This window comes from Theropithecus gelada, chromosome 9, assembly GCF_003255815.1.
Source record: "Theropithecus gelada isolate Dixy chromosome 9, Tgel_1.0, whole genome shotgun sequence".
Classification (NCBI taxonomy): Eukaryota; Metazoa; Chordata; class Mammalia; order Primates; family Cercopithecidae; genus Theropithecus; species Theropithecus gelada.
The window spans coordinates 113444879-113467481 of NC_037677.1; the positions used below are offsets into that span (position 1 = coordinate 113444879).

A 22603-nucleotide genomic window follows, 5' to 3' on the forward strand; every position below is an offset into this window, starting at 1 on the left:
GGAAGTCAGTTTACAAAGCATATGTGAAAGCAGCAACATTTAGCATAAAATTTGTTTTTCTCCTGAAAACCCTGTAATTAACACCTTACTGTGTAATGCTACATAGGGCTTTTCGGTCTCTTTTCATGTATAGAGCTGTCCTAAGACTTAGTAAAAAGCTTCTCAGAAAAAGAATCTGATTGTGAATCCAGAGGATGCCCTTTTCCTTCTCCCCACCCGTCACATGCCACCTATGAGCTTCTCATATCCTTTTATTTAGTCACAACAGCTGACACTTACATTCTGTCCTCCAGCCACAACTGAGTCTCCCATGCTTTACCCATAGGTTGACTCAAACGCGCTAACAAGGAAGCGTTTACTAGGGCTATGGAAATGTCCTTCATTGCCCAACCAAGTAATGGGTTAGAATCATTTTTCTGTTTGTGCAGGTCCAATGCCACAACCCCTTGGCCAACAGAAGGTCAATTGGATTCTCTTTCCTTAAGCTTTGTCATTTACTTAATTGTGTATAACATTTTAGTTTGCTTCAGAGTAAGATAATGACCTTTGTAAAAGAAACTTTTTTTTTTTTTTTTTTTTTTTTTTTGAGATGGAGTTTTCCCCTGTCACCCAGGCTGGAGTGCAGTGGCATGATCTCGGCTGACGGCAATCTCCACCTCCCAGGTTCAAGCGATTCTCCTGCCTTAGCCTCTGAGTAGCTGGAATTACAGGTGCTTGCCACCATGCCCAGCTCATTTATGTATTTTTAGTAGAGATGGGTTTTTAACCACGTTGGCCAGGCTGGTCAAGAACTCCTGACCTCAAGTGATCCACCCGCCTCGGCCTCCCAAAGTGCTGGGATTAGAGGCGTGAGCCACCGCACCATGCCAAGAAACTTTTTTGAATAGTTTTTGGTTTGCTTGGAGTTTCTGAATGCTATTCCTCTATTCCTTTTTTTTTTTCCTTCATGTGCTATTATCATTTTCTTAGTTTATTTATTTATTTTTTTTCTCAAGCTCTCAGTTACATCTTATATTTTATTACACTCTTTTTTTTTCCTGGCATTTTCCCTCCCCAAATCACCCATCTGGACTGGTTCTTCTGTAGACCACCTACAGAGATGCCATAAAAACTTCATTGTTCTCCTGTTTCTGGATCCCACATTCTTTTCTTTCATGATTTGCTGGATTGTATCCTTTAAAAGTAAGGATGAGAAAGGGTATATGGGATGTAAAGTTTCTTAGTTATTTTATGTGTGGAAATGTCGATACTTTGCCCCCAAGGTTGATAGTTTAGCTGAGTATAGAATTCTCTGTTGAAATCAATTTATCTCATACTTTAAAGGCATTGCCCCACTGGCATCTGGATTACTAATAAATCTGATGCAAATCTGATTCCTATGTCTTTTTTATTTGCGTGGTTTTTTGCCTATAGAAGCTTTTAGCCTCTTCTTTTTATTCTGGGGTGCTGAAATTTTACATACATGCATCTAAGTGGGATTTCCAAAAGTTTTTTTTAAATATTCATCTTAAGTGCCAAGAAAAAGAAAGGAAGTCCTCTATATTTATATGCTATATTTCACTCTATTCTTGACACATTTGTTTTCTGATGGTCATTTCTACAAAAAGAAAATACTGTAACCCACAATAAAATTACATCTTCAAGTTTTACTCTAAAAGTGCAAAACCAGGGCTCAAATCATTTTAAAATGAGCACCTGAAATCTTTAATCATTTATTTCCATGCCAAAATGAATTTCAGTTCTTGAATGCAGTTTTATAACAGCATCAGTGTTTTCTGGCTTTGAAAATTCTTAAGTAGCTGAAAAGCAGTTATTTATTGAAATATATTGGGGTCAGCTCTAAAACATGACCAAAATCACAGAGTGATCTTCCTAAATATCCCAGTGTAAAGCCATATTTTCTTGCCATTAAGGATATTCTTTGCAAGTAAAGTACAAGAAGATAAGGAGAGAAAAGAATTGGAAAACAGCCTGGAATGCTCAGCAGTGCCTACTCTTGTACCTCCAGTACCACCGCCACCACCCCCTCCACCTCCTACCAAAAAAAAGGGGCAAAAGCCAGGTTGGTTGGTGACTTACCATCTTGCAGAGTCCTTAGGAACAAATGTGTGAGGAAGAAAGGCTGAAACTTGGACTGCCTTTCTGAGTCTCTTGGCTACAGAACCAGTTTGGGCTCACAGCCAAAAGCCATCCATCCTATGCCACGTCCTCACTCAAAGATTTTGCCCCCATCCCACTCTCCATTTTTATTTGTAAAATAAAACAGTTTCTCACCCAGAGGTGAGAAATACTTATTATGTAATAAGGTGCATTGAGCAGTGCCAAGTTGGGGGTGGGGTAGGAGGGGATGGCTTGGGAGACCTTTCACCTCCCTTCAAAATTTCCATTAGCTAATCAAAAAGCCACTCCATATCTTAGAGTTTTGATTCCTTTGATATGAACAACCAACATTTTCTCAATCCTATGTAAAATAAACATTTTCTTTACAAAACTTTATTTTAAAGCAAATAATAGAAATGATCACTTCAGTCTGCCCTTGCTGCATGCCTTCCAACAGATCGCTAACCTCAGCCCCTGCAGGACGGTCATTCTGGAGCTGCTCTTAGTATAATAACAGGGTTTTGTATGTCTGCTGAACTAGAACATGCTCCTTGAGGGCATGAATCATGTTTATTCCACTTGCCATTGCCCGTTTCTAGCATGATGCCAGGCACGAACCATACACTCAATTAATGCGGGTTTCGTTGAGAAACCAGAACCAGGAAGGGACCAAAGAGACCAGGGAGACAGGGTACCTTATTTCATAGATCCAGATGCTGAGGCCCAGAGAGGTGAAGAGATTTGCCCTGAGACAAAAGAGTTATGTTTGAGCAATCTTCCCTTGGAAGGGTGGGATGGCCACTACTGAGTTATAAGTAGAGACCAACATGAATGTTCGTTCAGTGGTTGCTTTTGACTAATAGAACGTGGAACTTAAGGGAAGAAGTGGGAGGACACAGCTATTTGCTAAGCACTCATTAAACGTGAGGTGCTGAAATATTTTTTCTCCACTGGGGACCTGAACCACATCGGCAGCTGTGGAGGAAAGGACAAGAGGAACACTAGAGATATGTATGATGGACTCTGGACCTCACGAGACAGGGAGGCTGAGAACATATTCTAGTGAAAGATGGGTAAGGAATCTCGGTCGATGGTTGGATCTGAAAGGCACTGCTAAAGATCGTAAATGACACAGAACAAGGCATTGATTTGGTGTTGGCGAGAAAGACAGCAGGGTTAGATATATTTATGCAGAGATGTTCAGCAGAAAATTGAGTGTGCAGCAGCTATGGTGAAATATAGAAAAACAAAAGATTTGAAATTTAAAGACAGTTCAAATCCTCTATCTACTTTCTGTTACACGTTGGGCAAGTCTTTTAACCCCTCTAAGCCCCAGTTTACGTATATGTAAATGTAGAATAAAAATACCTACCTGATATGATTGATGAAGGAATTAATGTTAAATGGCCTAAAATGTCTTAGACTGGCAAAATCCATGGCTAATGATTATTTGAGAATCTTAAGCAAAACCAAACAGAAAACTTCTTGGGGGTTGAGGTAGAGCATTTGTTGTTCCCAGCCTCGGCTTTCATCCTTTCTTTTTCCTGGATCTTTCCATCTGTAAGTAAAGCATTTAGAAATACAGTCTTAACTCTCTCAATCTTTCTCCCTCCAGGGAGGAAGGATACTATTACGGAGAAACCTATTGCACCTGCAGAGCCTGTTGAGCCTGTGCTCAGTGGCAGTATGGCCATAGGGGCCGTGTCCCTAGCTGTTGCCAAAGCCTGTGCCATGCTGCTTAATAAACCTCTGTACTTAAATATCGCTCTACTGAAGCACAATCAGGTTAGTATCTATGAAGTTCCATTAAAAGGAGCCATGAGTATCTCAATATGGATGAACCCTGTTTCTCATTTTCCCTCGTTTTCCCCCTATTTCAGGAACAGCCAATGCTATTTATGCCTTTGCTGATGGTATCGCTGATCAGCTGTGGGAAGTCATCATCTGGGAAGCTAAATTTAATGAAAGAAGTGATTTGTATACCCCATCCTGAATTAACAACCAAACAAGTACCTTACATTATGTCAAATTACCTTTTCTAAAAAAAAAAAAAAAAAACAAAAACTCCATAATTGATGAACTTTTAGTGGAGCTCCCTTGTGACACCAAGGGAGAGGGAATTAAAGATAAAATGAGAAAAAAATATTTTAGGAAATTAGTGAAGTGGGAAGAAAGACCTCAAACCAAAGGGAGCACATGTGGAGCACCTTAGATGTCTGGTTTCATTACAGCATTGGCTCACGCTGGTAACTCACAGAGAAGCCATGACTGAGAAACTCTGCAGACCTAGAAAGTGCTGGAAGGTTGTTATTTGGGGGCATCTTTATTTACTCTGCACTGTGCCCTATGGCAGCAGCAAATGAAAGCTAGCACCTCCTAGCAGCCCACTCTGTTAAGTAAGAACTCCAGGACTTGCCTGGGACGTATGAGACTTTTAGTGCATAGGAGTGAAAAAATCTCAAGTTGCATGTTCACCACTCAGAAGTGTGCGAGGGTCTGTACTGCTCCTCAGTAGCCTGAAAGAGTCAATATGCCTCTTTAAATCTTCATGATGATCAAAGGTTCATGATCTATAGGAGATGCTTTCTAAAAAAGTAAAGAAAACTTTCCCCAAGCCCCCTCCAGCAATAAGTTAAGTGATATTTTATCTTGGTGGAAATCAGTAAAAGAAAAAGAAAATCAAGTTTTTTCATGATAAAGAATTATTTCTTAAAATAGTTATTGCCTTACAGTTTATCAGTTGCAGACAACTAGGATTTATACCTGGCTTATCATCTGTCAGATTGTATTCAGATCCTGGTGTCAGGATCTTTCCTTTAGTTAGTATCTGTTGGGCTGTTTGCATACCAGAGCACGAGGAGTGCCATTCTTTATGGGGTCTTCGTATGCAGATCTCATCATCACAACATGCTTTTCTACTTTTTAAGGGACAGTAGATTTATATTGATTTAGCCACTCTAATCCAGACTACCTTGGTGATCTGTGACATGTATTGTAGGAAAGTTGTCTAGGTTGGCCTGGCGTGGTGGCTCACACCTGTAATCCCAGCACTTTGGGAGGCTGAGACGGGAGGATAGCCTAAGGTCAGGACTTTGAGACCAGCCTGGACAGCATGGCAACACCCAGTCTCTGTTAAAAATACAAAAATCAGCCAGGCATGGTGGTGCATGCCTATCATCCCAGCTACTTGGGAGGTTGAGGCAAGAGAATTGCTTGAACAATTTGGAGTTTGCAGTAAGCCGAGATCACGCCACTGTGCTCTAGCCTGGGCAACAGAGTGAGACTCCATCTCAAAAAAAATAAATAAATAAATAAAAAAGAAGAAGAAAGTTGTCCAGGTTGGTCCAGAGACCATAAAGGAGGATGAAGTTAACTTGATCTAAGCAACTGAACCAGTCAGTTCTGAAGGGTGAAGAGAGGCTACTGAGGGAGAAGAGCCTCTCATTCACATTCAACCCAATGAAAACTGGGACTGATGATTAACATTTAATCTGCTGATTTTGTAGAGCATATCATTCACTAATCAGGGATTCTACAAATACTCTGAGTTAGAAATAGCCACATGTGTTACAAGTTTTTATACTTAAACTTTCTAGTCTGCAACTATGGAAGATCATGGTTGTTCTACTTACAGGGGGTCGAGATGCTTATGGAAATTCAGAAACATATCAACAAAATAATTGAAATGGTATGTAAAGAGATTCTATGGTATCTAGTTACTGACACTTAGACACCTTCTAGCATCCAACTTGTAGTTCATTTGGAATTAAATCAACTGTGGTTGATATGGAGAATGTATTTATTGGCTTTGGGTTTCCCCCATGAACCAGGTGTATCCATGTCCTCAGTGGCTATTGATCCAGCCTCTAATGGTACTTAACAATCTCATTTCAGTTTCTGGGGCAACTGGCTTTGTGCTAAGATCATCCCTTAGGATTTACTAAGAAAGAAAAGATGTGGCCTCCAGGACATGAGAGGCAGCTTGATGGAATGAAGGCACAGACTCTTGTGCCTGCATTAGGGTCCCCGTGTTGAGCAAACAAGGGCCCCTGGCAGAGCAGCCCTCTTGGAGGCAGTCACAGAGTCAGGTGTATGAGTCACCAGTTGTCCCATCGTGTTCTAAATGGGCAGTGCACAGTGATATGGCAGGGCTGAGGCCAGGAGAGGGACCCAATCCTTGTCTGTGGGGCTTTATACACACACACACACACACACACACACACACACACACACACACACACGACTTTGATTTTGGAATACTACATTTACAGAAAAGTTGCAAAGATAGTATAGACAGTTCCTGAATACCACTCACCCAGTTTCCCCCAGTGTTAATGATATATTACATGGTACATTTGTCAAAACTAAGAAACCAGAATGGTACACTACTAATAACTACAGACTTGATTCAAATTTCACTGGTTTTTCCACCAGTGTCCTTTTTCTGTTCTAGGATCCATTCCAGGATCCCACATTGCATTTAGCCTGAGGCTTTTAAGCTGCGTGATTAGGAAGCAGTAGGCTGAGGACCCAGTAGGATGGGGCTGGGATACAATAGCAGTGTAACATGGAGGAACTCTGGTTCTAACTCTGTCTCACCAGCACAGAGTGTGACTGCAGGCAGGGGGCGCGGGCCCCTCCCCTGCTTCGATGGAGGTTGGCTGGCTGGGGCCCAATCCCTGCAGTTGATCAGAATTGCTTTAAGCAATTCCAGGCTGGAGCCGGTTCCATGGTGCTTTTCAGGAGGCCAGCTTCTTTTCTGAGTGACCAGCCTGTAGAAACTCAGACTTGAACAAGTTAGCGCTGATGTTGCACTCTGCTTTGCCATTCATAACTCCATGACCTTGGGCCAATTCCATAGCCTCTCTGTCTTGGGTTCCTCATCTATAAAATGGAGATGATCAGTATCCAAATCATGAGGGTGACTGTGAAGAGTAAACTAGTTTAACCTGAGACACTCTGCATCAGGAGCCAGTGCCATAGGAAGCCACACCTGGTGGGTTGTGTCAGAGCAGGTGAAGGAAACCCAGTTTAAACTCTTAGGAAACTCGGGATATCTGAGCATTCTACAACTCATCCTTCTTAATTTCTTTTAAAAGTTTTTCAGCAGGGCATGGTGGCTCAAGCCTGTAATCCCAACAATTTGGGAGGCCAAGGCAGGTGGATCACCAGTCTGGCCAACATGGTGAAACCCCATCTTTACTAAAAATACAAAAAAATTAGCTGGGCATTGTGGCAGGCACCTGTAATCCCACTTACTCGGGAGGCTGAGGTGGGAGAATCAGTTGAAACCAGGAGGTGGAGGTTGCAGTGAGCTGAGATCATGCCATTGCACTCCAGCCTGGGCAACAAGAATGAAACTCCATTTCAAAAAAAAAAAAAGTTTTTCTTCAATTCTAAAATCTTTCCTGACATTTTGTCTTTTAAATGTTTTATTTACTTTGTGATGACACAAGTAGCTCATGACTGTTCTTGTGAAAATTCAAATACTGATAGAACTACCCACCCACAACCACCTCCTACAGACTACCACCCTCAGTACAGTCCCTTCTCTAAAGATAACTGTCGTTAAAAATTGAGTGTGGCTTTCCAGACTTTTTAAAACAATAATTAAGTAGATAGGCCAGGAGTGGTGGCTCACACCTGTAATCCCAGCACTTTGGGAGGCTGAGGTGGGCAGATCACTTGAGGTCAGGAGTTCAAGACCAGCCTGGCCAACATGGCGAAACTCCATCTCTACTAAATATACAAAAATTAGCTGGGTGTGGTGGTGCACATCTATAATCCCAGCTACTCGGGAGGCTGAGGCAGGAGAATCACTTGAACCTGGAAGGTGGAAGTTGGAGTGAGCCAAGATCACACCACTGTACTCCAGCCTGGGCAACAGAGTGAGACTCCCTCTCGTCGGGGAGCGGGGGGGCGGGGAAGATAAATGCACAACAGAGAACAGTGTTTAAAATAATACAAAAATTATGCACAAATCATTCTGCAAATTGCTTTACTTCTTTGCCCTTTTCATTGAAGTGTTTATCTTTTATTGCTATCTAGGAATTCTTTACATAATAAGGGATTTAATCCTTTATATATATAAATATATATATAAAAAAATTTTTTTTTTTTTTGAGATGGAGTCTAGCTCTGTCTCCCAGGCTGGAGTGTAGTGGTATGATCTCAGCTCACTGCAACCTCTGCTTTCCTGGTTCAAGCGATTCTCCTGCCTCAGCCTCCTGAGTGGCTGGGGTTACAGGCACCCAGCACCATGCCCAGCTAATTTTTTGTATTTTTAGTAGAGATGGGGTTTCACTGTCTTGGGCAGGCTGGTCTCGAACTCCTGACCTTGTGATCCGCCTGCCTCGGCCTCCCAAAATGCTGGAATTACAAGCGTGAGTCACCATGCCCAGCCAATTCTTTATATATGCTAGACCTATTTTCCTGTATCATGTTGCCTGCCTTTAAATTGTATGATATGGAGTCATACCGATTTTTAAAATTTTTTGATGAAGTGAAATGTAGCAATCTGTTGTCTTAAGGCAGTGACTCTCAAGCAGCAATGATTTTGCCCAGGGGACATTTGACAAGTCTGGAGACATTTTTAGTGGTCTTGGCTTGGAAGGAGGGTTCTGATCGCATTTTGTAAGCAGGGATCAGAGCAGCTACTGAGCGTCCTGCAATCTACAGGGCGGCCCCCACAGCGGGGTAATGCAGCCCCCTGGGGGCTGGATTATATCTTAATTTCTTATTAATTATATCTTAATTATATCTTAATTTCACCTGGCCATTATATCAATAGTGTGATGCAGGGATCACATTTCTGTTGACTTTCCACGTGGCGTTACATGTTTGGAAGCTGCAGTGGGATTCTTAGTAATAGCTCCAACTAGTTCATTCATGTTTGAAGGAAAAGCAGTAAAGCACTTAAGAGAAAGTTCAGTATCAAAAACCATCACTATGCAGTCGAAGTCACAAAGTTTAAGTTGTTAAATAATATGTAGTGTAGTGGAAAGAGCACAATCTTTGAAGCAAACAGATTTGGTTTCTATTTTGGTTCTGCACTTACCAGCTGCCACTTCGTGAGCCTCTTACATATCCTGTCAAAGCACTGGTTTCCTCGTCTGTACAGTTTTTAAATGCCTGCCTTGGCCAAGTGTGGTAGCACATGCCTATAATCCCAGCACTTTTGGGAGGCGGAGGTGGAGAGGCCAGGAGTTCAAGACCAGCCTGGCAACATAGCAAGACCCTGTCTCCACAAAAATTAGTCCAGTGTGGTGGCATGCGTCTGTGGTCCCAGCCACTTGGGAGGCGGAGGTGGGAGGATTGCTTGAGCCCAGGAGTTTGAGGCTGCAGTGAGTTCTGATCATGCCACTGCACCCCAGCCTGGGTGACAGAGGGAGATCCTGTCCCATTAAAAAAAAAAAAAAAAAAAAAAGCCTGCCTTGTATGGGAGGAACCCTGAGCTGCTGGGCTGCTAATAAAGGGTGCCTATTTATAGCATAGTAATTGAATATAGAAAGATGTTTAATCCTTCCCAGTGATTACAGTGATAACAGAGCATTCCCAACATTACCCCAATTCTTCTATTAAGTCTTAATTTTAATCTATTTTGAGAAAAAAAATGCTGAAGAAATGGTATGTTTTCTCATACAGGCCCCAACCCAAAGATGTCTGTAGATAACCTTAGCTAAAGCCACGGTCTTAAAACAGGAGATGATAGGAGTGGAACCAGGGTTACTGCAATCACCATGCTTTGTTTTAGTAATAGAGTGATAGCTCCTGATGACATCATTTGGCTGGTGGCATTGATTAGCAGATTACATCATGCCAGATTTATTTTGGCAAACTCACTCTCCCTAGGAACTCCCGAGTAGACTAATTCTTACTAATGAAAGATGGTATTTGTTTCAGTTTTTAGCCATTTTTAAATCCACTTAGTCTGAGAACAGCCATTCTAGAATACATTGCATTTTTTTATGATTAAAAAGGCTGCCAGCCTGGGCAACATAGTGAGACCCTGTCTCTACAAAAATATTTACCGGAAAAAAAAAAAAATTAGCCAGGCATGGCGGTGCACACTTGTCACCCAGTTACTTGGGAGCCCGAGGCAGAAGGATTGTTTGAGCTCAGGAGGTCAAGGCTGTAGTGAGACATGATTGTGCCACTGCACTCCAGCCTGTGTGACAGAGTGAGACCGTGTCTTTAAAACAAAAAGGGGTAGGGGTGGGGCTGGAGATTTTAACTTCCATTATTTAACAGCTTATTCTTATTATGGTAGAGAGAAAGATGTTACAGGTTGTTTTTTTCCCTGGTTATTGTTTGCCGTTGCAAGGCCCTATGCTAGGTGCAAAAGGGGATAAAAACATACTTCCTGTCCTCAGGCAGCTTAAAAGTCTCAATGAGGAAGCATAAAAAACATGAGAAATCCAATAATAAGGCACACCAAGACTGTTCTTTAATGTTTGCCGTTCTGAATTGGTGCCAGTAATCACTGAGATTGTCCCCTGATCACATCACATGACTTCCCTTTGCCCTTCTGTTCAGGGTCACTGTATGTGCATATACTTGAGTGTGAGCCATACTTACGCTTGACAATCATGCCTCAGCTTACAGAGCCAGTATACGCTGAACACGAAAGTGCATCCTTTAAAAGATCCTTGCAATAATATGCACCCAATATGCCAAATGTGGGAACGCCTCTTTGGGAATTACCTTTGCTTTTAACCTCATGACACTATACCCACTAGATTCACCAGATTTAATTACCTTTGACTGTTTCAAATCAGTCAAAACCACCCTGCAGGAGAAAGTGTTTGCATCCTGAGAATATTCAAAACATTATGTTGGGCCTGTAAAAGCAAATCCCACAGCGGGGTTAAGCCCTAAGGGCAAGGAGGGGACTTTGTATCCTCCTGCAGAAAAAGGGTGCCTGCACACAGCAGAAGTTCATGATATACGTGTGAATAGCACATTATTTATATGCATAGAAATGCATGAATCTGTATACACACCCCATATACATGACTGGGGACAGAGGGTAAGGATGAACTAAAGGAAACACATTCCTGAATTTCAGAAATAGTTTGTGGCATATCAAGTAGGGAATGGCTGGAATTGTCCCTATGTGCATGAGTGCGTGTGTGTGTGTGGGCGCGCACGCGTGTGAGATTCAGTGTGGCTGGTCAGGTCTCAGAGCAGTAAGCTTTGCTTGCTGCCACAGCCATGCTAAAAATTTCAGGTGATGTATTTTTATCTTCTGCCCCACAGCCCTCTCCTCCAAAAGCAGAGACAAAAAAAGGGCATGATGGAAGCAAAAGAGGTCAAGTAAGTCCATATATTGTTTACCATCCTTCCATATGACACTGTTTATAGATTTCCTGCCCCTTTTTATCTTCCATAGTCACTTTTTGCTCCAAGTCCAGGACTGAGGCAAATGGAAACCATATAGTGATGTTGCTCCAGGCACCCCCAGAGCTGCAGTATCATGCTGCCCCTGCCTTCCAGCAACAGGCTGCCTAGCCATTGCTGGCAGCAGCTGTGTGGCCATCTGGAATCTCACAGGGTTAGGAAGCATTTATGGGAAATAGGGTTACACTGGACCCTATGGGGGAAGTGTTTGGGAAATCGAATCTCTCTTGACAACTAGCTGAAAGGCACATAGGATATTTTACATTTTATTATTAACAAAGAGATAAAGAAGAAGCACAAAAAGATGGCTCTTCCTTCCATCTGGTCCCCCAGACACACTGAAGCATCATTTCTGATGAACCATTGCAGGAACTCCAATTTTGCCAGGAGAATGAGGCAAACAGTCCTCCTTGTCAAAACTGGCCACGCTGGCTTCAGGAGCCTTGGGAGACCAGCGGAACTTGATCTGTCAGTCACCTTCGTGACTGTGAATGCTCTGATAGATGTATCTATTATAGCCTAAACTTTCAACAATATAAATAGAACAGCCAATAAGAACTTTGAAGAGCATGCACATGGGTGAAGGTTGCTCACATCTGCAGTATTTGATTTGCTCTGTGAGTGAACAATCCTTGCCCCACCTTGATGTTAGGTAGGTGAGAGTCGGCTGAAGTCAAAAGAAGAGGGGCTAGGAAAGAAAGGAGAAGACACGGCAGAGATAAAAAAAAAATGAAGTTTCTTTTCAAGATTAGAAGAGAGAAATGTGTGAACACATACAGCACTAAGTAAAATACTGTCAACAGTTTGTACATGTTGGAATGAGCACAGCTGTCTAATATTAGGCCTTGCAAGAGGTGGAGATGGTAAACAAGCCACCAGTTCTCAGTGTTGTTCCTTCATTCCAGCAGGTGGTTCTCTGCATGCTGGGAAACTTAGACCAACATCAGCCCTCCCTGTAATCAGCTGTACTACTACTTTTTTTTTTTTTTTTTTTTACCGTTAGAAACAGTCTAGAGTATAGATTCCAGAGAGGCAGCCACACAAGAACTAGGGGTATAAACTCTGGTGCTAAACTGCCTGGATTAAAATCTGGTCCAAGTTACTTAACTGTAAAATGGAGATCATAGTAATACCTTCATATGATATGTAAGGAGTAAATGTATTTTACTTTATGTAATGTGCTTAGAACAGTACCTGGCATTTAGTAAGCACCAAATAAGTGATACTTTCATAGTTCAGAAGGCTCTATAACAAAACTCAGTTGATGGACAAAAATTTCCTCAACTATTCCTTTGTTTGCCAAATAAAAGTTTCCTCTCATTGACATTAAAATAGTGCTATCACCAGTCAAAATAGAATACTCATTGCCGGGTTCATGTTTGTCGTTGAGTTTGGCGCAGACACACACACACCTTACCTTAAGCCCTCAGATTCATTGATATAGCTTCAATTTATAATTGCATAGTGGCAATTTATGGCGAGGGCACATCAAGGCTGACTTTGCAATAGCTGTCTTTCCTTGGGGTTATGTGGGTCCTGAAATCATCTTCCACTAAAATCCGTCTTCAGTATTGCATCCTCTTAGCGGAAGTCTGCAGTCCTTTTAAAGTGGCCAACGCCTGTAATCCCAGCACTTTGGGAGTGTTGAGCACAAGACTTCAAGACCAGCCTGGGCAACACAGCAAGACCCTGTCCCTACAAAATATAAAAAAATTAGCCAGGTGTGGTGGCATATGCCTCTAGTCTCAGGTTCTCAGGAGGCTGAGAAAGGAGGATGACTTGAGCCTGGGGAAGTCGAGGCTGCAGAGCCACATTCAAGTCACTGCCCTCCAGCCTGGGTGACAGAGCAAGACACTATCCCAAAACAAAATAAATAAATAAAACTTTTCCTGAAGGAGGGTTACACTTTTAACAGCTGCATTTATCTGGAGGAAAACAGAACATAGGAAAGAGCAGGTTTGGAGGAAAAGGACTGGCAGAGCTAGAGACAGACAGGATGGACATTTACAGGGAGGGCCTGGAGATTCACCAACCGGGTGGTTGTGACTCAGGCTAGCCCCACGTACAAGGAACAGCAGCGTCAATAAAGAGAGAACACAGACACACTGAAGAGAGAAAAGTGTGCTCCCAGGCTCAACTTGGAAACCTCAGAAGAAAATTACTCCCAGATACTGCAGGGGAATCATGTGCCCTAAGTCATGTGAATCAATCCTAAGTAGGATTGAGAATTAAAGGACTGATCTTTGCAGAGCTGTATCTGATCATAAACCATGCCTATCACAGGAAGCACCAAGAACCTTAATGAGGTGTACTGACATGCATCATTGTCTCTTGATCTTGTAGCAGCAGATCACTGGCAAGATGTCCCACCTTGGTTGTTTAACCATTAACTGTGATACCATAGAACAGCCACTGCTTCTAATACAGGAAATCTGTGCAAACCTGGGGCTAGAACTGGGAACAAATCTGCATCTAGCTATCAACTGTGCTGGACATGAGCTGATGGACTACGTAAGTTTCCACTTCAGAACATTCACTTCCTATTGAGATCCATGATTTTTAAATTAGAACTCAGAGAAAAAGAGCTTATCTGCATATTGTCCAAACAGATCTTATTGTTTTTTATTAATATTGTGTGAAGGATTCTAATATAAACGGAACTGAGAAAATCAAATTAGCTAATGACCACAGAATAACATAACCATAAAAAATTTTAAATAGACAATGTCATTATTATATATAGAAATTCTATAATAAAGATGAGTAAAATGAGTCACTTACATTGCAATCCTGAAAGCTACTGAAAAATAATTTAACAAACTGCATTTGGTTGATAAATGCTGAATTTGTCGAGCCTAAAAAGTGGATGAGTTGTAACTTATGACATGATAGGCCCTTCCAGACATGTAGTTCTTAGAATTTATGCTGTGACTTTTTAAATATAAAAAAGTTTCCAAGTTATTGAAGTTTACAAAGAATATGTTGTTGTCCAACTAAACACATCACAGTGTTATCCACAGCCTGGGTTAGGAGGACAGAGCCTTAGTGATATGATGAGACTCCACCTGGGGATCACCCACCTGAAGAGAAAGATTCTAAAAAGAGAGTGGAAAACAGGTTCATTAAAAAACATCCTAGTCGGCTGGGCATGATGGCTCACGCCTGTAATCCCAGCACTTTGGGAGGCTGAGGTCAGGAGTTCAAGACCAGCCTGGCCAACATGGTGAAACCCTGTCTCTACAAAAAATGCAAAAAATTAGCTGGGTATGGTGGTGGGTTTCTGTAATCCCAGTTACTCGGGAGGCTGAGGCAAAAGAATCACTTGAACCCAGGAGGTGGAGGCTGCAATGAGCCAAGATCGTGCCACTGCACTCCAGCCCAGACAATGAGAGTGAAACTCTGTCTCAAAACAAAACAAAACAAAACAAAAACAAGCAACATTCTAGTCTTCACTTCCTCAGGGTAATACAACAGCAATTTACCTTTAAACTTGGGAAACTGGTATGTTAGGAAAGTTATTAGTTTTCTGTCTTACACATATACTTATTGATATAGTTTGGCTGTGTCCCCACCCAAATCACATCTTGAATTGTAGCTCCCATAATTCCCATGTGTCATGGGAGGTAACTGAATTATGGGTGCAGGTCTTTCCCATGCTATTCTCATGATAGTGAATAAGTCTCACTACATCTGATGGTTTTATAAAGGGGAGTTCCCCTGTACACACTCTCTCTTGCCTGCTGCCTTGTGAGACATGATTTTGCTCTTCCTTTGCCTTCCACCATGATTGTGCAGCCTCCTCAGCTGTGTGGAACTGTAAGTCAATTAAACCTCTTTCCTTTATAAATTACCCAGTCTCAGGTATGTCTTTATTAGCAGCATGAAAACAGACTAACACATTTCCCAATTTCAAATACACAAAAATGCTGAGTCTGCGTTTTATGAAATGCCCAGCATATTGCCAAGCATTTATGGTGACTTGGTGATTTATGTCAAATTCAGGGGACTTGACCAAATAGCATTCTGCTTTAACTGTGATTTTTAACTTTACAAAGAACATTTTGAACACTGTATAAGAACCCTCAATTTTGGCTGACTTCTAAAAGTTCTTTTACTTTTCTAAAGAAACTAAGCACATAAAAGAATATTTAAAGTAATTTCCTATTCTTCACATAATGATTGGTTCCTAGGCATACCATTAAGAAAAATAATTGCATGTTTTCATCAGCAACGTATACCAGGAACTATGAATATACTGACTGCTAGTGCTAACTAGAATGGGTATTTATTGCTTATATTCAGTAAAATGTATTATTTTGATATCAGATAATTCTTACAATATTGTTAGTTCAAAATCATTCGTGTTTCCTCACTGACAAGATAGGGTTTTTTAAGCTTTGCATTATCGAAGTTAAAAGTTCTTGCTGCTTTTGAAGATGAAAAAAGTATGAAATCCCTTCAGTTATGGTCTTAGGAAACTGCTTAATTCCAATGGAATCCATTCTATTATCAGCAGCAGCAGGAAGGCATTAGCAAACCAAACAGCCACTCTGTTCCATTCCACCTCCCTCCCGGTGCCCAAATATCCCAGGTGCCATCCCTGAACGCAGACTTAAAAGGAAGGGTGCTTTGTTTTGCAGAAAGGCTATTCTAGATCCTTCAGCCCTGTTTACTTCTATACTTAATGACGTAGGGGCTTCCCAGACTTCAAATGGATGTTGTACTAGAATTCTACCTTCAGGACAATATTGTTACTACTAGAAGGTACACGCTACCTAAGAAAGAAATGCCTCACATATATCACATTACTTTTCATACTGGTTGTTAGTGTATCAAAAGCCTAGCCTTGCTTTCAAGCTTTAGAATATTTACGGTAAAGGAAACAAGTTATTCATTCAATGTGAGCTAAAAGATGGTAGGGTCTAGTGAGTGAGCAGGTTAGCACTGCTATTCTGCTTGTTTTGTGAATTTATGTTATTGTCCATCTACCCAGGCAGCCAAATCTAACAGATTATGCCCCTCCTACTCTGTAATTCTTGGTGTTTTGTGTAGGAGGCTCCATCTGAAGTCTGTGGGAAGAACCCTAGAGGGCATCAAAAGGAATGGTGACTTGATTTCCCAGGTTAATATTTAAGATATTTAAAGTAGAATGGACAGATTTCTCAGGTCAGTGTGACCTGAAAAGAACCTGTTTACAACCTCTTATATAAAATGAACAAAAAGGAATCTGAACCACTTCTTTGGGATTTGATGAATTCATTGTTTATCCCTTATTTTAATATTTTCCTGACACATATCAGAGTAAAGGAAAGTATGAAGTGATCATGGGCACATACAAAAATGCAGCGGAGATGGTTGACCTGTATGTGGATCTGATCAACAAGTACCCTTCAATTATTGCCTTAATTGATCCTTTCAGGAAGGAGGTAAGCACCTTACCTTTCATATTTTATAACATACTTTATATGCCATAAGATAGGCAGGACTCACCTTTTATATTTTATAACAAAGCAGAGAATAAAATCTCATTCTTTTGGATCTCTGTCATTCAAAACGTTTTAATTTGGTCTGGGGCTGAGTTGCTTTATTTCAGCATTTATGAGAAAAGGCACTTACTAAGCAAATGAATAGAAAAAACACAATTACCTAGGAGTGTGCCTGTCTGGGGAATGAAACACGCTATTCGCAAGCCCTTCAGGAGTACCTGTATATTTACAAGCAGCCTAACAGATGGAAGCTGCCCCTGCTGTGCAAGCTGGAGCTTCAATAGGTTAATCATATATCATTTTCAGGTGCTCAGGGAAACAGGACTTCTCTAAGACCAAATTATTTTTCAACCTAAATCCAGTCACTATATATGCATAAAAGTAACAAAGCCATTTTTTCTTTTGAGACAGGGTCTCACTCTTGTCACCTAGGCTGGAGTGCAGTGGCACGATCTTGGCTCACTGCAACCTCTGTCTCCTGGGCTCAAGTGACTCTCCTGCCTCAGCCTCCCGAGTAGCTGGGACTATAGGCGTGCACCACCGCACCCAGCTAATTTTTGGTATTTTTAGTAGAAACAAGGTTTCGCCGTGTTGCCCAGGCTGGTCTCCAACTCCTGAGCTCAGGCGATCCGCCCACTTTGGCCTCCCAAAGTGCTAGGATTACAGGCATGAGCCACTGTGCCCGGCCTGCAAAGCCATCTTTTTAAAGTGTTTGAGATATTGAGGTTTTATGATCTATTAAAACTCATGCATTTGACAAAGGCTTATGTGACCATCTTTCCTCCAACCAACTTACACTCCAAAATTTAAATTCTTGATTTTATAAATTTGAGAACCATCAGATAGATTGGACAGATATATTGAACAGATATCTTCTTTGACATAACACAACTATTTCGATTTGGAGGACAATATAAATGCTGGTCCTCATGTGGAGTCCCAGGGTCTCAGTCCCATCCTCCCTTTCGCAGCCTCCATTTCACTAAAGCACACACAGAATGCACTGGCTGAGCCTAATCTTAGCTCTTTAACCTTGCCACACCAGCCCTGTGATGACCGTCCTGAGGCTCTGGTCGTACTTTTTTTTTTTTTTTAAGACAGGGTCTTGCTCTGTCACCCAGGCTGGAGTACAGTGGCCTGATCACAGCTCACTGCAGCCTTGACCTTCCAGGCTCAAGCCATCTTCCCACCTCACCCTCTCAAGTAGCTGGGACTACGAGGCACACCACCACACCCAGCTAGTTTTTGTATTTTTTGTAGAGATGGGGTCTTGCCACATTGTCCAGGCTGGTCTCATACTCCTAGACTCAAGCGATCCTCCTGCCTCAGCCTCCCACAGTGCTGGTAGTACAGACATGAGCCACTGCACCCAGCCTTGACCACAGCTTTTTTCATGTGATAGGATGAACCTATGTGGTCTGTTCTAATGCGGTAAGTTGAAATCTGGTACAAAAGCTAGGATGACTGTGTGTGTGTGTGTGTGTGTACACACACACACATATGTATGTGTATAATTTTAAAATAAGCATTTCATTTCCTATGATGGTCTCACCAATAAAAATAAGGGTGTTGAGAAGGGACTAGAGCCCTTGCAGGGTTTCTTTTTCCATTTTCTGTTTATCAGAAATATCAGAAAAATCCATCCCGTCAATCTTTAGCAGCAATATAGATGACAGTGGATGGGAATAGCCTGGGTCTGAAGAACTCTAAAATCCACATAAGAAATAGCATTCAGTGTATTAACATTTTATTCACAAAACCTTTAAGCTCAAATGTAATCGCTATTAGTTTCTGTTTCACAAAGCTTCTTAGTTTGTGTGGCTGTGGTACAGGGATCATTCAGGAACAAAAGTAAAAGAAAATTGTTTTGTGCATCTCAGGGAAAATGTGTGAGTTTGAGTATGTGCTCTATTATTCCTGTTGTTTTGTAATTATGTTCAATGCATTACAATGATCGATTCTTAAATATTTACCCAGGACTCTGAACAGTGGGACAGCATCTATCACGCACTTGGTTCCAGGTGTTACATAATTGCAGGAACTGCATCCAAAAGCATTTCTAAACTTCTAGAGCAAGGAAACATCAGCATCCCCAAATCCAATGGGCTGATCATAAAACACACAAACCAAACTACAATGTCTGACTTGGTGGAAATAACCAATCTGATTGACAGTGAGTAACAGTATACATCTGAAAGACTCGTAATGACTTGGTTATACAAGAAACCAAAAATACACAGCATATCAAAGTTACTAAAAAGCATGGAAGAAATCTTGGAAGAAAAGAAAGTCCAACCATTTGTGAGAGATTTAGTGCTGGAACACAAAATGCAGCTTACTGACTCACTTCACAATGTTCCACTAACAGCCCAAGTCCAAGCTGATCCCCTTTACTGAGGGCTACCAGAGGTACGGCCAAGGCCACTGCCCTATCAGCTTCACAGTGGGGACAGCCTTTCTGCCTGTAACAGGAGGACTCATGGCTGATTTCTTATGAAAGGGCATAGCCTTCAGCACATTTATCAATTTGCTTTAGACTCTGAGCTTGGGCTACAGAAAATCTTTAAATTTACAGAAACCTGGCTGGACGCGGTGGCTCATGCCTGTAATCCCAGCACTTCGGGGAGGCTGGGGCCAGCAGATCACAGAGTCAGGAGATCGAGACCATCCTGGCTAATACAGTGAAACCCTGTCTCTACTAAAAATACAAAAAATTAGCCGGGCGTGGTGGCAGGTGCCTGTAGTCCCAGCTACTCGGGAGGCTGAGGCAGGAGAATGGTGTGAACCCGGGAGGCCGAGCTTGCAGTGAGCCGAGATCGTGCCACTGCACTCCAGCCTGGGCGACAGAGAGAGACTCTGTCTCAAAAAAATAATAATAAATAAATAAATAAATAAATAAATAAATTTACAGAAACCCATAGAGGTACCCCAACTCTTACTGCTAAAGAACAGATCTCAAATCCTGAATCAGGCACTGTGGAACACCTGGGTACCATCTGCACTAGCCAGGCTTCCGGCTACAATGCAGTATTTAAGCTAAAAAAAAAAAGCTCACCATTAACAAAGCCAAGGCACCAAGCACAGCCAAGGAACAACAGGGGCAGAACATGTGTGGCCCGCATCACGTTACTGCAGTATTGTAAATTTCCTCCTATGTATTGTAAATTTCCTCCTATCATTTACTACCACTTTATGCTCTAGATTCTAGATAAGGAGTCAACATCTTAACAGGGACCACAACTCTTTCTTCCACATAGGCATGGCTCAAGTACATAGTAAGGATGTAGGAATTACTTAATTGAAAAGGCCCCAAGTACATAGTAAGGATGTAGGAATTACTTAATTGAAAATAAACTTAGCTACTTATAATATATCCAGACACCAGTCGGCCATTTTAATTTGCATTACTTGGGGAAATCTAGGAGGGATCAGAATTTGGAATCAGATCACCCACTGCAGGGAATGGTCTACTTGAGCAGTTTAGAAAACAGGCAACAAGATCAGATTAGAAGCAGTTTTCTGTCAGTACAGAGACCGGAGGCAAGGGTAGGTTCACTACTAACGCGCAGCACAAGTAAGCTTGGCAAGGTAGTGGGGCATCAGGGAAGCCTCGGGAAGCAGAACCTGAGTCATCAAGTTGGGATTCAGGGACAGGATCCCAGCAATGGGGATCAGGGGACGACAGGTGAAAAGCAGGGCTCCAGTGTTGGTGCATCTGGGATGCCAGAGGAGAGCAGCTTTATTTAAGACCAATGGATCAGGCATTTGCGAACTGGACATAATCCTTACAGCATTCCTGTGAAGTAGACACTATCATTTCTACTTTATTGATAAGAAAACAAGACTTGGAGAGATTAGGTAAGTTTCCCATGACACTATAGTCATCTCACTTGCCCACAACTCTTGACCACGTCAGTGTTTAAACATGCTGTTCCTTTGGACCAGAATGCTTTGCTCTGACATACTTGACTCTGCATCCTTCAGGTCTTGGCTAAAATGAAATGTCTTCAGCCACCCTTGCCTACCCCTATCCCTAACTGGTTCTGTTCTGAGTCTTCCTCCTAGCATCCTATACTTCCTCTTTGTAATACTGACTACAATGACTTGTACAACGATCTAATGACTGGGGTCTCCCACTAGACTACAAACTGAGTTCATAGGCGTCTTGTACACTAATGCAGAGGGCACGAAACAAATACCATGAGTGGGTCGCAGGAACTAGACAGAAAGCTGGTCTCAGAGCTGGAGCAGAACTCAGAGCCAGACTGGCAGCCAGGGGTCTGGGTTGGTGCCAGAGGATGGAAGAAGATGCTCAGGCAGGGCTGGCCTGTGGGTGGTAGATGATAGATAGGAGGTAATGCAAACACTGTCACGCAGGAAGAGCTCTGGCTGGCACTCTTCACAGACTGGCACATTTCAAAGGGTTTTGAGACCCTCAAATGATTGATTACTACCAACACTACTCTTCTAGTAAATATTCAGAATGGCAGTCCTTTGAATAAAATTCTACACAATGACAGGAGAAAGCCATTATGTAGGCACAACTCCACGTTACTCTTGCCATATTTCAGACTCAAAGATGCACATTTTTCTACATTGAACATTTAAAAAATTGAATCGTGTCTTATAGCGGTGGTCTTAGAAATGTGTCCATCTAATTTGAACATCCCCCTACCCCCTTTTAGTGGTAAAAAATAATAGTACATCTTACAAATCATGTATCTTTTTTTTTTTTTTTTTTGAGACGGAGTGTCTCTCTATTGCCCAGAGCTGGAGTGCGGTGGTGCAATCTCGGCTCACTGCAAGCTCCGCCTCCCGGGTTCACGCCATTTTCCTGCCTCAGCCTAAGTAGCTGGGACTACAGGTGCCTGCAACCACGCCTGGCTAATTTTTTGTATTTTTAGTAGAGACGGGGTTTCACCGTGTTAGCCAGGATGATCTCGATCTCCTGACCTCATGATCTGCCCGCCTTGGCCTCCCAAAGTGCTGGGATTACAGGCGTGAGCTACCGCACCTGGCCATCATGTATCTTAATTTTAATGAAACACGATATTCATTTAGTATTTACAGCACCTAAGCTACTGAAAGTTGGGGGTAAACAAATAAAAGCAGGGCAATAAAAATGCAAATGTTAGAATCCTAGGTGGGCAAATAATTGACTCTTCACAGGGGAGTTATAAATCTGAGAAATTTTTAATTTTGATCCCAGAGGCCCACATGTATGCTAACTCTACACCGTATAAAACTGAAAGAAATTCCTCTTCCAGGTAAGAAGCACATCACAGTCTTTGGAAGTACAGAAGGAGAATCATCTGATGACAGCCTTGTCGATTTGGTAAGTGCTGAATGCTGGTCAACTGCCAAACACTGCTTTTATCACGAATTGCTATTTCAGAGAAATGCAGTCTTTGGTGGAGAAAGTCATGTAACCTTTTATGAAATAGACTTGCTTCCTCCCAGACAGCTACCTTTTGCAAAGAGCTAATCTTTGAACTTTTAAAAAGAACAAAAAATTGAAGTCCAGGGAAAATGATGAGCACACTTAAATGACTGGGGTGTGCACCTGCAATCTTTCCTCCTAAAATGAAGTGAGAAAGGCCAGAATGTTCTTAGATAAA

General features: G+C 41.9%; 1 protein-coding gene across 1 annotated transcript in view; it reads left to right on the forward strand.

Annotated features, from left to right (window-relative positions):
- Nucleotides 1–22603, forward strand: part of ENO4 (enolase 4) — a 32994-nt gene that overhangs the window by 7587 nt on the left and 2804 nt on the right. The window contains exons 4-12 of the mRNA XM_025395611.1: nt 1914–2062; nt 3716–3885; nt 3981–4109; nt 5735–5788; nt 11359–11415; nt 13843–14010; nt 16800–16925; nt 18963–19158; nt 22253–22320. Of these exons, the coding sequence (XP_025251396.1) occupies nt 1914–2062; nt 3716–3885; nt 3981–4109; nt 5735–5788; nt 11359–11415; nt 13843–14010; nt 16800–16925; nt 18963–19158; nt 22253–22320 (1117 nt within the window). The remainder of the gene's footprint in view (nt 1–1913; nt 2063–3715; nt 3886–3980; nt 4110–5734; nt 5789–11358; nt 11416–13842; nt 14011–16799; nt 16926–18962; nt 19159–22252; nt 22321–22603) is intronic.